The 14,405-nt window shown below is 43.8% G+C and overlaps 2 protein-coding genes across 12 annotated transcripts in view; one reads left to right on the forward strand and one right to left on the reverse strand.

Moving 5' to 3' along the window:
- Positions 1 to 3,588, forward strand: part of SLC26A5 (solute carrier family 26 member 5) — a 36,256-nt gene extending 32,668 nt beyond the window's left edge. For all 11 annotated transcript variants that reach the window (XM_054224350.1, XM_054224261.1, XM_054224304.1 and 8 more), the window contains 3 exons: positions 743 to 955; positions 1,222 to 1,276; positions 1,772 to 3,588. In XM_054224350.1, the coding sequence (XP_054080325.1) occupies positions 743 to 955; positions 1,222 to 1,276; positions 1,772 to 1,914 (411 nt within the window). In that variant the 3' untranslated portion in view covers positions 1,915 to 3,588. The remainder of the gene's footprint in view (positions 1 to 742; positions 956 to 1,221; positions 1,277 to 1,771) is intronic.
- Positions 3,589 to 5,425: 1,837 nt separating this feature from the next.
- On the reverse strand, positions 5,426 to 14,303 carry PSMC2 (proteasome 26S subunit, ATPase 2). The gene is made up of 12 exons (XM_054224428.1): positions 14,123 to 14,303; positions 11,935 to 11,972; positions 10,978 to 11,059; positions 9,764 to 9,863; positions 9,323 to 9,454; positions 8,626 to 8,698; positions 8,386 to 8,481; positions 7,963 to 8,127; positions 7,370 to 7,457; positions 6,405 to 6,607; positions 5,791 to 5,887; positions 5,426 to 5,696 (listed from the first exon to the last, which is right to left on the reverse strand). The coding sequence occupies exons 1-12, from the start codon at positions 14,190 to 14,192 to the stop codon at positions 5,539 to 5,541; spliced, it is 1,302 nt and encodes a 433-aa protein (XP_054080403.1). The 5' UTR covers positions 14,193 to 14,303; the 3' UTR covers positions 5,426 to 5,538.
- Between the last annotated feature and the right edge of the window lie 102 nt (positions 14,304 to 14,405).

A 14,405-nucleotide genomic window follows, 5' to 3' on the forward strand; every position in this document is an offset into this window, starting at 1 on the left:
TAAGGATCAGAGGCTCATGGCTGGATTGGATAATTGGGTTGAACCTTGGTTACATTCAGGTAGCACGTAGCAGAGCGGAGCCTTTCCACACTGTCACGCTGCCGCAGCAGTGCTGTCAGCAGAAAGTGGAGGGACCCTACCTCTGCCCCTCCTATTCCACACTTGGAATAGTCCTGCAGAAATAGGATAGAGTAAAATAAATTCAGATTAACAACCCCTGTAATTAAAAGGTGCCATCCGCACTGCGGATCCTGGCGTGGTTAAGTGAGGCAGGTACGTGGAGAAGGGTTGTTTGTGCTTTTGTGGATGTTTAAATTCACCCCCACAGTGGGAGCTGGCGTGTGCTTTTTACCATGGGAAGCCAACCAAATGCCTGACTTAAGGGCCCGATTGCTGTCGCTTCCTTGGAATATATAGGCCTTGACAGGATCAGCAGGGATAAGGCAAGGAAATGGAGTAAAAACATATGAACAGGTGTCAGCGTTTGAAGGAAATGGGTAATTTACTCCTGAGATAACAGCTCTAAGGCGCTTGCATGTGACTGTGGAAAGGCTGGGCATAAGAGAATAAACCTGGATATACGTAAGATACGGAAGCATGTGCGTGTGTAAAGCCAGTTTCTGTAACGGTTAGGAGCTGTGCATCTTTGACAGGCTGAAAGAACAGGTGAGTATGGGGAGGAAGGGGATCTACACTGAAAAAGCATGGGCTGTCATTAAGCTTTGTTCTTCTTCTCTCCCAGACTAATGACGTGGAAGCAAGTGTAAAACATGAGATAGCAAACGATGAGTTACCTGTAAATGGAAGATTTGCATCTGCAGATGCGAGTGTACAAGACATGTCTCCTGATGAGCAAGAACATTTTGTGGAGCCCAAACCAAACATGCACTCTTTAATTCTGGATTTCGCCCCGGTGAACTTTGTGGATTCAGTTGGAGCAAAAACATTAAAATCAGTAAGTAAGGCTTTTTTCCCAGAAAAAAACATAGAAAACTTGTGAGATACCTAATAGGGAGCTTGTCGGCATGAGACATAAATGCCGGCTCAAATACAATCCAGTATCTCACCTAAGCACGGTTTTAATTCTGTAGCGCTGCAAGTTTTAGCTGGATAGTGGGGAATGTGGACTGTGCAACTTTCACAGTAACTGGCTCACGTCTTCCAGAACTGCAGCGTCTACAGGATTTACCTGCGCTTAACTCCAGTTTAACTCTGTTGCAGATTATAAAAGAATACAAAGAAGTTGGTGTCTGCGTCTGCATTGCCAGCTGTAGTGGTGAGTTGAGATTTTTTCTCTTTTTTGTGAGCTTTATGGGAGAGACTGTGTTTTAGCTCTTTCTCTCTGGCCCCGAATTTTCTGCTGCCAGGCGCCTCAGCAGTATCAGCACTTACTTCACTTAAAATTGTATTAAAATTGGATTTGAGGAAAAGCAAGCACATATGCATTAGAGCCTTCACTTTAGTGAAAGCAGAGCGCTGACGTTGTATGTTGAAACTGTTGTAATAATACAATAAGGAGAAAAGCCTGCGATGTTCCAAGTTTCTGATATTTGGAATTGTAGCATCTTCTGCCAAGAGAATATGTGTATGTCTGGATAAGAGAATTACCTGTTTGGAGTAGCAGTCGCATGTGATCCACCTGGCTATTGTAAATGCTTTAAGTAATAGCAAGTAAGAGAACAAGTTGTCGACTTCTTCCTGAGATACCGTTGTCTTTCATCCTTGTACTTGGGCTGATGCACTGATGCCATGTTTGGTTTGTCGTTTGTAGGCCCTGTTATGAGTGAGCTGACAAGACTGAATTTTTTTGATAACGCTGTGACAAGAGAGTCGCTGTTTCACAGTATTCACGACGCTGTCCTTGCTTGCCAGGGGAAAGACAGGTCTGCTTCACAGGCTGCCTTCGACCTCTGAAGAGTGGCATCGAGCAGAATGGAAGCCAGATCTGTGCTGATGGAGATTCTTTCTGAATATTTAATTTGCACAGTTTAAAGAGAGCCTAAGGCCGTTTGATTCTACGGGTATAGGGTGGTGCTTATTTTCTGTAGAAAGCGTGGATAAGGAATCAGAAGCCTTCACGCTCTTGAATTCTTGTCCTTCAATCAGGGTGTAGCCTCCCAACGACATACAAGCACAAAATTATGCAAGACAAGAAAATTCAGTGTATTCTGCTACTATCGGAATCTGATAGACAAGGTGACATTCCTGTTCCTGTTGAGAAAATGGGCACTTTAACTCACTGCGAGGTGGGATCTTGCAGGAAATAACTGTTCTGCAATTGTGATGCACTGTACCAGTGTCTTTAAAGAACTTTCTTAAATGACTTTTAAAGCCTGATGTCAACATCTGCGTTCAACAGATTCATATAAATTATAATAATCTGCCAGATGGATTAATGAATTCACACTGGTGGCATTTAGCTGCTGCTCTTTTTTAAACCTGGATGGTACAGTTATTTTTTTAAAACATCTAACCTGTCTCAGCTATACTCAACTCTTCATTGCCTGAATGTTTTCACTCTAAGTGAACTCCAAATTAGAAACTCATTGTTTAATTATTACGTTATCAATATGGTACTTTCGCTGCCCAAAACTTGTTATGCTTTCTAGAAAAGAATACAACTGATTTGAAGCTAAAATTAGTTGAGCCTCGACGTTTCAAGACAAAACTGGTTTAAGGCAGGTGTAAAGCCTATTAAAATTAAATTAAGAACCAATGCCCTATATGCAATCTTTTAAGATGGAACAAAAATGTAGACGATGTCTAAAGCCTCAGTGGTCAAGAAAAAAAAAAGTACTTTTCTGTTGCTTGAGATCTCTTCCTACCAGCAGCGCTGCCTCTGCCTCAGCTTTTAAGTGCTTTGAGAAATAGATTTCAATAGAACTAAAAAATGTTACATGTTTGGGTTTTTTTAAAAGAAAGTGGGTTTTTTTTTCCCTGTTGTCATCACAACCTGGCTGCTGTGCTACTGCTGAACTTCCCCTGTGAAACAAAACCGTGGAAATGGAACTCAAGAAAAAGAAACCTTCCATGCCTGTGTTTCCCTAATGACGCTCGCTGTGAATCTGGGCAGACGGAGGAACCTCAGAGTGTTTCTCAGTAGGTGTTTCTCAGGGGCAGGGGAGCGTCCGAGACATTTCATTTAGCACCCTCCAATCACAGGCCCGGTGCATACGGGAGTTCAGATGACTTCCTCTCTAATACTATAATTTTGCTTCAAGTTCTGTTGCAGTTAGGGCTTGCTTCAGGTAAACCAAGTTTCCCAAGAACCGGGGGCAGGCAGGGAAGATGTTTTATTTCCTCAGCCGCCCCTGCCAGTAGGGGTAGGAAGCTTTCTGCATCAGAAATTACTGCTTAGCTGGAGTTCAAAGGATGAATTGACTGCATGGTGACACATTGTGCGTGTTTATTTAAACACCTTTTGGTACGTTTTATAATGTTAACTAGTTTAACGAGCCTTTGTATCTACATACAGTATATTTTTCTACTTTCAGCTTGTCGCAGCTTCAGTTTTTAAATATGTAGTCTCTACAGTTCACATCAAAACCCTGTCAACTTCTAAAATAAAGTGATGAATTGTCAAAATTCTCCACTTTGTCTTGGTGAGATCTCTGTGTGCCAAAATGCTGGGTTGGAAACCTTGGCCCAATACAGTGCTGGCTCCCGGCCTGTGCGGCGCTAGTGCTCTGCAGCCACTGCCGGGTCACCGCCGTGCTGGTAACTCAGCCCCTAAAACACAACCTGGCAGCTCTGGGCTGGTCTCCTGCGCTTTGCTGCCACCAGCTGCCCCGCGGCTTCCTCCTCACCAACCTGTTACCTGCTGACAAGCCAACCGCCTTCCTCCGCCCTGTACTGATTAACAAGACTGCTAGCTAAAAATGTAAATCCTGCCTTAGGCTTGTCCGTGCTCAGTTAAGCAGCCCCCCCATCCTTTAAACCCGTAACAGGGCTCATCTCTGTCCCCTCTCCAGTTTGTCTGCAATTGACAGGGTGAAGCCCCACCACAGCGACTGTTGCTGACAGTCTGCTATCTAGTTTGATACCTCTGAATTATCAGAATAATATTCCTCTCGCCCCTCCTTCTTGCAAAAGTACTGATGATAATTCAGGATACCCGGTAAGACCCCAATTCTTTGTACATCCTTCACTTACCCTTCTTCAGTAGAAGGCAAACTTCAAGTGCTGCTCTTGGTAAATGAGCGATACTCTCAGTGCTTTCTGAACCGCTTCCCGCTCAGGCTTGAAATGAGAAAGAATTCTGTCCTACCAATAAAACCCTCCCCAAAGTGTTCTTACCAAAATAACACATAACCCCTGAGATCAGTTTTCCTGGCAGGAATGGGCAAAACCACGGGATTGCCTGAATTTGCTTATCAAGATACTGACACAGGTCAAAATCCTGACCAAGTCCATGCACCACGTACGCTCTTTCCCTGTTGCACACACTTCCGCTTGCAAAAATAAGTAAAGCGGCTTCACAATCTAAGCTTGATACATTGATGTCTGTTGTATCAAAATGAGACCTGATAAAACTTCTCTCACTTCCAAGACAAGCATTTTCTTCCCCCCCAGTATTTCTTCAGCTCTTCCCTCCCGCACCCCCAACTTTAATGCAACGCTTTTGAAAAAAGAAAATAAAAGGTGCTTTTCATTGCCCAAACCACCCCAGCTCTACAGGAACACGCCAGATGAAAGATCAACCTCTTGATGTCGCCGGCTGCCAACAACCACCGGCTGTTGCCCAGGGGCAGGGCCCTACCGGGGTCACCCTTCATGCGCAGCAGTAACAGGATCTAGCAAAGTGCTCACTAGTAGACTGATGTCAAACTTTAATCTCGGGGGGAAAAAGCAATTTTCCTTCCCTTAACGCTAAGCTACTACACTTACTTCTTCCTCCTTCTTGATGCACTTATTATTTTGCAAAAAACAAAGAATCTCGGCAAAAGGGATGAAGAAAACCACTGAAGGAAAAAAACCCAAAATAACGTTATGATGGTACCAGGGCATTCACGCGGGGAGAGGAAAAACACGCCTTCACGTCTTCCCCAGGCCGCGTGGTGACCTGGGCCACTATGCCCCTGAGCTGAGCTCTGCGTGACTTCTCAGCCCTTTTCCCCTGCACTTCCCGAGTTTTCCTGGGACACACCTACACTGCAGTGCTGAGCATCGCACACGCATTTCCAAGCGCACCCAGGAAAAGTGCCATCACTTGGGGATCTTTCAGCACCTCTGCAGCCGAGATGACACATTTTGGGGTGTAAAGGGTGACCAGGGATCCAAACTTTGCATTTCTGACACTGCCCAGGTATCTGATTTGCAAATACCTCTCTGGTTTAGGCTGTTATTAAAATCTGAGATTTTTTTTCCTACAGCAGCAATAGTCCACACTCGTGTAGAACACCTCATAACGGACTCACACCTCCTCTTTGGAACACTCCCTTTATTTCTAGCTTCCAAAAACAAGACATGAATTACTACGCTTGGATTTTTGTTTCACGGAAAGTTTAACAGCAGGAGCAGGAAAAACATTCCAAGGTATTAGTTGTAGGTCATGTAGCGGGGGGTAGCACTGAATTTCGCATACGATTTAATGACTTTGTTCACTGCTTCCAAGAAGTCTTTCTCGGTTGCGATTTTTCGACGTGCTCTGATGGCAAACATGCCGGCCTCCGTGCAGACACTGCGAATCTCAGCGCCTTTGAAAGAAAAGGATAAACGAATTCACCACTCGCCACCAGTGGAGATGACACATACACAAAACTGTTTGAAAAAAAAAGAAAATGAGCTTACCTGTGCTATTGGGACACAGCCGAGCCAACAGCTCAAATCTTATGTCTCTTTCAACGCTCATGGAACGAGCGTGGATCTTGAATATGTGAGTTCGCCCCTGAAAAGAGCAGAGGACAGAAGTGTTCATGCTGTGAAAGAGGTGATGGCTCTCAGCGTGCAGCTGTCCATGCCCGTGGCAGGGGCAGATGGAAAATACATCTTTTGTTTGCTGCCCAGCTACAGTTTCCTACGTCTGGACGAGCATGTTTAAGTGTCTGTGATACTAAACCTAGAGAATATTTTCAAAGAGCTTAAATGGTAGAAGTACGTCAAGAAATCTCTCTCAAAAGAGCCAAACGAAACACGTTCCAACTTAAGAACTAAATCACGGAACCAGTTAAAGGATGCTTTATCTATTGAGTCAGGAATATGCAGTGAATGCAGATTCCCTGGGCCAGGGGTGGAATCTGTCCAGCGTGGGAAAACCTTTTCGGCACATCTTCAATCCCCCAAGTTTCCATGTAGTTTCAGGTAAGTTAAGAGTGCTGCTTTTGTTAATTATCATAACTGCTTCCAGAGAATAATGCCCTAACTGAAGAAACACTCTGAAATCAGAATATACTAAGCGTGCTCACCTCAAGATCCGGCAAGCTGAACTCTATCTTCCGATCCAACCTGCCAGGCCTCATCAGGGCTGGATCCAGAGTATCGGGTCTGTTCGTAGCCATCAGCACTTTGATGTTGCCTCGTGGGTCAAAACCATCCAACTGGTTGATCAGCTCCAGCATCGTACGTTGCACTTCGTTGTCACCCCCAGCCCCATCATCGAAACGGGCACCTGGGGAGAGGAGACACGTGTGATTCACAAAATAAGAGAGGGACCTTCAGAGCACAGAGGAGGCGGCACAGCTGCTACACAGTGACACGTGGAAAAATAATTTTAAATTACATCCAAATATTTGTGACGAGTTTACAAAAGGCATGAGGGGGTTCTTTGAAAATGACGCATTTCAAAAAAAGAGCGAGCGGTGTTACCTGTCAGCTGTAATAGGCACCGCGTCTTCATCCTTAGCATGAAAGGGCCCGTCTCCCTGCCTACCAACTGGCCCAGATGATGAGACTTATAAATATCCTTTGTTTGTTTGTTTGTTTTGCCTCCCCTCAACCAAAACCCTCCCCGGCCGTGCCTGTGTAAAAATTGTTCTACCTTGAAAGGACCTAAGTAATTCCACCGGGGGAAAAAAAAATAATTTAATTTTCAGGCAGTAATGAAGCTTTAGTATGTAGTCAGAAGCTGAAGGCAGTTTAAGTTAACAGTACTTTTTGCAAAGACAATACAGAGATTCTTCACTAAAGTTTAAATAATCTGGGTGTTCCAAACATGCAAAAATGAATTCTCACCTGGGCTAAATATGTTCAAACTATATAAACCACTTCTTGAAAGCTTCCCAGACATGGGACATGCTGGTGGTAATTTCACTAAATAGGTAGTTACAAGCACATTTCTTGAAATGCAGCGATACAGATAAAGAATTACAACATGAAAAGAAAACCCACAAGTTCTCGTATGGGATTAGAGCTACACATACTACAAACATACCTCCAATGGCATCGATTTCATCAAAGAATATAAGACAGGCTTTTTTAGTTCTGGCCATCTCAAAGAGTTCCCGAACCATTCGAGCTCCCTGAAAGCAAAAAATCAGGATTTTGTTACAGATTCAAGGCACATTAAAGCAAATGCGAAAATGAAACTTTTCACGTTTCCAAACACTTCAAAGTTTCCAATGACAAAACTCTTATTTGCACACATATCTATAACAGAATGTTCATAAATCTTGAAGCAATTTATAGAGGAGAAGTTACTACTCTCAAATTCAGAAGTACAGATGAAGTCATTTACCTCAGGGCCAAGTGAAAAACAAATGGCAGAGTTGGGAGCAGAATCCTGATCCTAGAGTCCTCCCAACCCGCAGATTAAACTCTGCACTGCAAAGTCCATCTCATGGATGACAGCAAACTTCAGGTCTTATAACCAATCGCCTGATCTGCAGTGACTTGTCTGACAATTCCTCCCCCCTCCTGTCCTTCCAGCACGTGAGTACATTCATCCGTCACACCCACTACGGCGTCTGGTCCCCACCACTGGAAATCTGCAGATCGCTCCACACTCCATCCAGTAGTTGCTCTCACCTCTCCCACATACTTCTGCACCAGTTCAGATCCAATTACTCTGATGAAGCAGGCATCGGTCCTGTTAGCGACAGCACGGGCACAAAGTGTTTTGCCTGTACCAGGTGGCCCAAACAACAGCACTCCTTTGGGAGGCTCAATCCCAAGGTTAACAAATCTTTCAGGCTGCAATGGTGGGAAACAGAAGGCAAGGTTATGGGCAAGTTAAAGATTACGTGCACCAAAAAGTAGATGCAAATTAAGAAAAGAATACATGAAGAGCAATATAAACCAGGCCAGGCTGGATTTCACTTGTTAAAACAAGACCTCCTTTCACTTAGGTGTTTACGCTCAGCTACATTATCTTTTTTTTCTTTTTCAAATGCTAACAGATGACCAGAATACTTTCAAAATAATAAAAGTTTCAATCTCGAGGTTACTTACATGAAGGAGAGGGGTTTCAACCACCTCTCTCAGCTTCTCAATCTGCTCTTTACAACCACCAACATCACTGTAAGTGACGTCTGGTTTTTCTTCTACCTGCGCAACAAAAAGGTGAACGAGCAGTTAACAGCCTGATGCTGCGTATCTCGCTAGGCTTTCAAGAGCCCACAACAAAATCCAGACAAAGGAATCAAAATCACAAGACAAAGGAATGTCATAATAAGTAAAGGCAGTTCTCACTTGCATCATGGTGACTGTGGGATCAATCTTTGGAGGCAAGGGGATATGGATTTGATACTTGTTTCTGTCCACCCTGGTGAGAAAGCATGAAGACTATTATTTTAACACTGGTTAAACTGTCATGTAGAAAGAACTCTGTAAATTAGAAACTGAATTCTTAAACTGTTCTTTTCTCTGGCATCAAAACAGCCCAGCCCTTAAAGCCAATAGTCAGATGGGCTAGAAACCGGAATTCCTTCTGCAGAGAAGTTCAAGGTTTCCAAAAATATTAATTTCAAAGTATTTTGAAAACTAAATTTCAAAATATCCCACAGAGCAAACTGGCAAAATATTGATTCTAAAAGTAACAGGCTTCACCTCCTCAGCGAACATTTCCTGTGGCCGCCCTGTGTGCAACCGCGCAGACTGCCAAAGGGGAAGCAGGCTACGCAGGCTCCCTGAAAGCTGGGACTATTGAGACCAAAACGGAGAGGTTTCAGTCCGTGATGCATGGTTCTCATCAGAATTATATCAAAATAAAAAGACTTCAGCACGGCATGCGGGTGAGTTACTGTCTTCCAACAGAAAGACATTATTGTTACAATTTCAACCACTGCAAAAATATGACACGATAGTTATTGACCTGTCAAACTACCGGATCAGATGAGAAGGCTTCGGTCTCCAGTAAAACTTGTAAGAACGCAAAGATTTTGCTTACCCAACTCTCATCCCTTCTTCTATGTCAGTGGGTGCCACCTGGTCACTGAGATCCACCACAAATTTGGCAAACTGCTTGACATTGATAATGTACTTGGGATCCTCGGAGTCTGCATTGATTATCTTTGTACACCTAATACACAACACACAATTAACACCAGGAGGCAGACAAACTGGCTTGCTATTTGTATCAAATAGCTATTGTACTTGTGATTCTATTATTATAGCATCATACAATAATTACAGCAATACATACAAGTATGAAATACATAATACTTCATCTAGTGTAACACCGTTCCTTTTTGACACAATGGTAAAAAGTGCTTTCAATATGCTCAACACATGAACTTTATTTTTAAAAAAAGTCTACTCCTAAGCTATAAATGACATATTAACACTATGTCACTCTTTGCTCCGCTGCAAAGAGGAAGAGTGCACCCACCTCGCAACTTGCAACGGCTGCTCACTTTGGAGAGTTTGCTTATCTGCAGCCAGATCCCAAAGGGCAGGAGGAGCCAGGCCAGTGTCGGATTCCTTGATCCCTACGTACAACACAGACAGGCTGAGGAGGAAGCAGCTAACTGGTACGTCAGTTCCATACCCTTCACATGTCAACAACCTCAGATGTAAGCCTGCAGGAAGCTTTTTGAGATCTCCGAAACACACACATCTTTGATGGAATTCCTAAACAGTAAGTTTCCTAAAGAAGTGAGGCCTACGTAACTGTGCCAGCTAAACAAGCAAATACCAGTCTAGCCATCCTCTAACACAAATTTGCAATGTGGGGACGATTACAACCAAGCTTGACAGAGAGACAAGCATATTTCTAAGTTTCAGAAAAGAAGTGAAACTGCAAGTGCTTTCATTGAGGAAAAGCTTTAGTGCAAGACATCAGAAGCTACGGGATTCACACAGATGACAAACCTATTACTATTCTATGCTATTCTAAGTAATAACACTATTCTATTCTAAGATAAAAAACCTAATAAATCTTGCAAAACACAGATACAGAAAGTACCATCTCCATTATGCATTTGAAACAATCAAGGATTTTACTGGAAAATAGAAATCGCAGTCTTCCTGGCAGAACTGAGGGCCACTACAGCTTAGCAACGGGGCAACATACATCAGTGAAACAAACAAAGAAAAGTTAGGGAACAAATTAATTTTTCTTGTAACGGCCATAACTGATCACCTGATTTTAAACCCGCTGATTTTAAATGCTAACCGCTCAGATACACGTTTCTTTTCTATACAAGGACTAGTACCATGACTTAATACGTTGGGTTTTTGCAGTCTATGGAAGTTCACTCACTATTGAAAGACAGCTTGACACATATCACAATAAATTATCCAGTGACAGAAAGGGGTACTTGTTTCATGCTGTCATAATACAAAAAAAATACCATTTTGAATAAAAATGTGTTAAACTACAAGATTACATGATCATATGTACAGGTTAGCCTTGCAAAGTCAAAAAGACAGATCATCGCCTACAAAGCAAAAATCTCATGTTACCAAATAAAGAAATGTCTCCTTTTGAGAAAAATAACAATAATGAACCAATGCAGAAGTTGTTTAAAATCAGCTTCTTAAAACACTCGTTTCGGTCCGTGCATCTCTTCTATTGAAAGTTATCACAAGAAAGAAAGATACCAGTGAGCTCATTGATTTTCTTAAGTAGTTGTTGAATATCATCTTCTACTTGCTTGATCTGCCTTGAGTACGTGCTCTGGCCCTAGAAAAGAAATATCATGTAGATTTCGTAACTCAAATTATTTTATGTTTAGGAAAAAATGACAACAGGTGTCGAGCATCAAGATGTTCAATAGACTGTCTTGGTATAACAGCCAACTATTGATCACAGCCAAAAAAGACGGTGTTAAGTTCCAGTAACAATATTTCTGTTTGCAAAAACAGAGTGCAGCTACACACAATTCATCAATTGCGCAAGTGGAAATTTTTCACATTTGTAAACTTCAAGGATTTGTTTTTCCTTTTAAACTGGTTCAGCCTTATTTTTTAAACTATTTTTTTCCTAATGGTTGAAAAAGACTTAGTAAAAATTATATCTAGACAGAATTCTGTATACATTATCTGAAAATCATCTGTACAAGTGCTTTAACTACCTTACCTAACCTTTCTATCATCCACAGAGGATAACAGAAAGCTCACGGGACAAACCAGACGCTAGATTCTTGCTTGTGATAAAATGCTTTACTGTCTTGCCCTGACTAATGCAGGCAGACCTGGATTTCCTGTAAGTCTCCTTCATATCAACTTGGCAACCAAAAAGAAGCCACAGTGGGCACAAGCCATATTTCAGAGCTTCATAAAGCAGCCTCAGTGTGAACAAAATTCAGGTTTCTGGCAAATGTATCCAAATCCAGACATTCACGAAGCTGCAAGTTTCATTTTTCAAGAGTTCTTTCACAGACCTATTGTACTTTCTGGTGGAGAGGGGAGATTCGTGGCTCTGGCAGGAAAGGCAGACAGTAACCAAAGCAGATTTACTAACTACTCATTAAACACACATCCCTTCAACTCTTGCATTCAATTCCTAACAAAAATTTCTTTTTTTCTCCAATAATCTTGTATATGTATGTTACTTACATAGGTTTTCAGCAAGGCAATATCTCCTTCATCCAAAGCTGAAATGAGACAGGAAAGACTTAAGCTTCCAATTCTAAAAACAAAACCAGCAGTATCAATTCTGCTTCTAAAAGACAAAAACATGCATTTTAAAGGGATTCTTTTGAGATTCTACTTTTTCACTAAACCAAAGTGGAAGAAAAAAGTATCAGACGTTCAAGAAAAATAAAATAGGGTCTGCAGTTACCCTCTTCAGTCCAAAAATCTGTACCGCCCAGAGCTCACAAGAAGCAAGGTACTTTATCTTTGCCTTGCTCAGAGTAGCTTACTGACCTAGGACTGTACAGAGAACAAACTGAAGATATCAAAACTTGATCTTTCAAACTTTTTGTTTCTTAACGTTTAAGATAACATCATGAAAAACTGTCATCACTTTCCCGCAGTGATGTCTCTCTTCCAAATTGCCCAGTGTGAGCAGGGAACAGCAACCAAATATAAGCCGGTCTCAGTAACCAAAAACTACTGTAAACTGCTAAAGTAGGCTGGAATCAATAACAAACACAACGCTGAATTTTAATATTGTAAAACACAAAACATGGGAATGGTCATACCAGACGAGATAAACAGTCTGGTGCAATATCCCTTCTCCAACAGGAAGGTCTAAGAACATGGCAAATATATAGCGAACTCCCACTGCCAGGTCACATATTGTTATTAACAGCCCCCTAAAAAAAAAATCTTCCTTATGTGAATAATTTTGATAATTGTTTGAATCTCTGTAAACTTTCAGCAGAATATGCAGGAAGGAATCCCCCAGTTTAAACCAGCATTTGCTTGACTTAAACTTGGAATCTAAAAATTGTACTTGAGCCTCAGAATTCCCACATCAGAACATGCAGCATCAGCTGTTAACTGCTCAAGCTTTTGTAGAGAGACCTGCAGGATTGCTCCAAGGAACTCTCCCAGTTAAGAATTACTTATTCCCTATTTACTTTCCTATCACTTGTCATTTAACAGACATTTAACATTGCCTCTTTCTTCTCCCAAAAGCTATCTCTTTTCCTGACCAAATGACTGTCTTCACCTTAAGCGTCCCTAGCCCTCTGTTCTTCTCTTTTCCAATTCCCCTGTATCTTTTTATAACAGAGGGAGCCCAAACCACACAGCATTGAAGATCTGGATGCGGTGTGTATTATACACTATTTTGAGAGAATTTTTTTGTGTGTTAATCTTTATTTCTTTCCTGATTCTTTGTATTAACCCATTAACTTTTATATGCACTGTTGTTACAATGCAAAAATCTTTCTTGAGCGGGAACAGTTCAAGTCCATCACCGATTACATATAGTACTGCTTTTGGTTCCAGATACATTACTTAATATTTACTAACACGGAACAAAAGGCAAATGAAATTCAACCATGAAAAGCAATGGCGATTTTCACACTATCACCAGAAAAATTTGCTACTTCACTCTCTCCTGCTTCCACTGAATTACTGCGGAATGCGCCAACACACAGGGTGTGACAGCCGCCTCCGCTGGACTCCAGCAAGGAAGAAAAATAAATTATCCTGTTTAATTACGCGATGTGTGGCTCGGCTGCAGACGGCCAGCAGCTCCCCCGCAGCCCCGGGCGGGCCATGGCAAACACACACACACACCCCGGTATTCGTTATCCACCCACCCCCGCCCCGATCCGTCCTTCACGGCGCTGACCAGCATCTCCCCGAGCGGGCAGCGGACTTGGCGGACCCGATTTTCCTCAGTTTTCCCTCAGAAACGTCAAAAAACAGGCGGATGTTTACCTTTAACACTCCCACCCCACAGACCGCCCCCCCCCGCCTCCCCCCCGTCAGGACGTCAGAGCCGAGCCCGGGCTCCGAGGCCGCTCGGAGGCCTCCGACTGCAGCGCCAAAAACCGCATTTAAGGGATTTTTTTTAAGTTTGAGGTTTTTTTTCTCCAGCGGCGCTCCTCCAGCCCCGCCGCTCCCGGCACCGAAATGGCGGCCGGCAGCGCCGCCCCCGCCGCGGTAACCGGTGTCCGGCCGAGGCCGAGGCGCCGCTCGGGGAGTCTCCCCGCCATGAACACGGGGATCCCGACCCGGGGCGGGGGGGGCGCTGCCGGTTCCGCCGCCCGTTGCCGCTATGGTAACGGCTGGTGGGCCCGGGGGAGGCGGCAGGGCCTGGCCCCCACCCGCCCCCGCCTCTCACCGCGGATGGGTTTATCCTCCTTCTCCTCCTCCTTGGTCTTCCTTTGATCGGCTCCCAGGTAGTCCGGCATCCTGGCGGCCGCGTCCCGCCGCCCGCCCTGCCCCGGATGCGTTACGCAGCACCACCGGGGCTTCCGGACGGGCCGGGCTGCGCCGGGGGGACGCCAAAAGAGGGTGCACCGTTCCCCGCGAGCCCCGGGCTCCGCGCCACCGCCAACTCCTTCCCCCCCGGCACCACTGCCGCCGCCGGACAGTTCCGCCCGCCACGGCCGCCAGCGGGGCGG

This window comes from Rissa tridactyla, chromosome 1 (assembly GCF_028500815.1).
Source record: "Rissa tridactyla isolate bRisTri1 chromosome 1, bRisTri1.patW.cur.20221130, whole genome shotgun sequence".
Classification (NCBI taxonomy): Eukaryota; Metazoa; Chordata; class Aves; order Charadriiformes; family Laridae; genus Rissa; species Rissa tridactyla.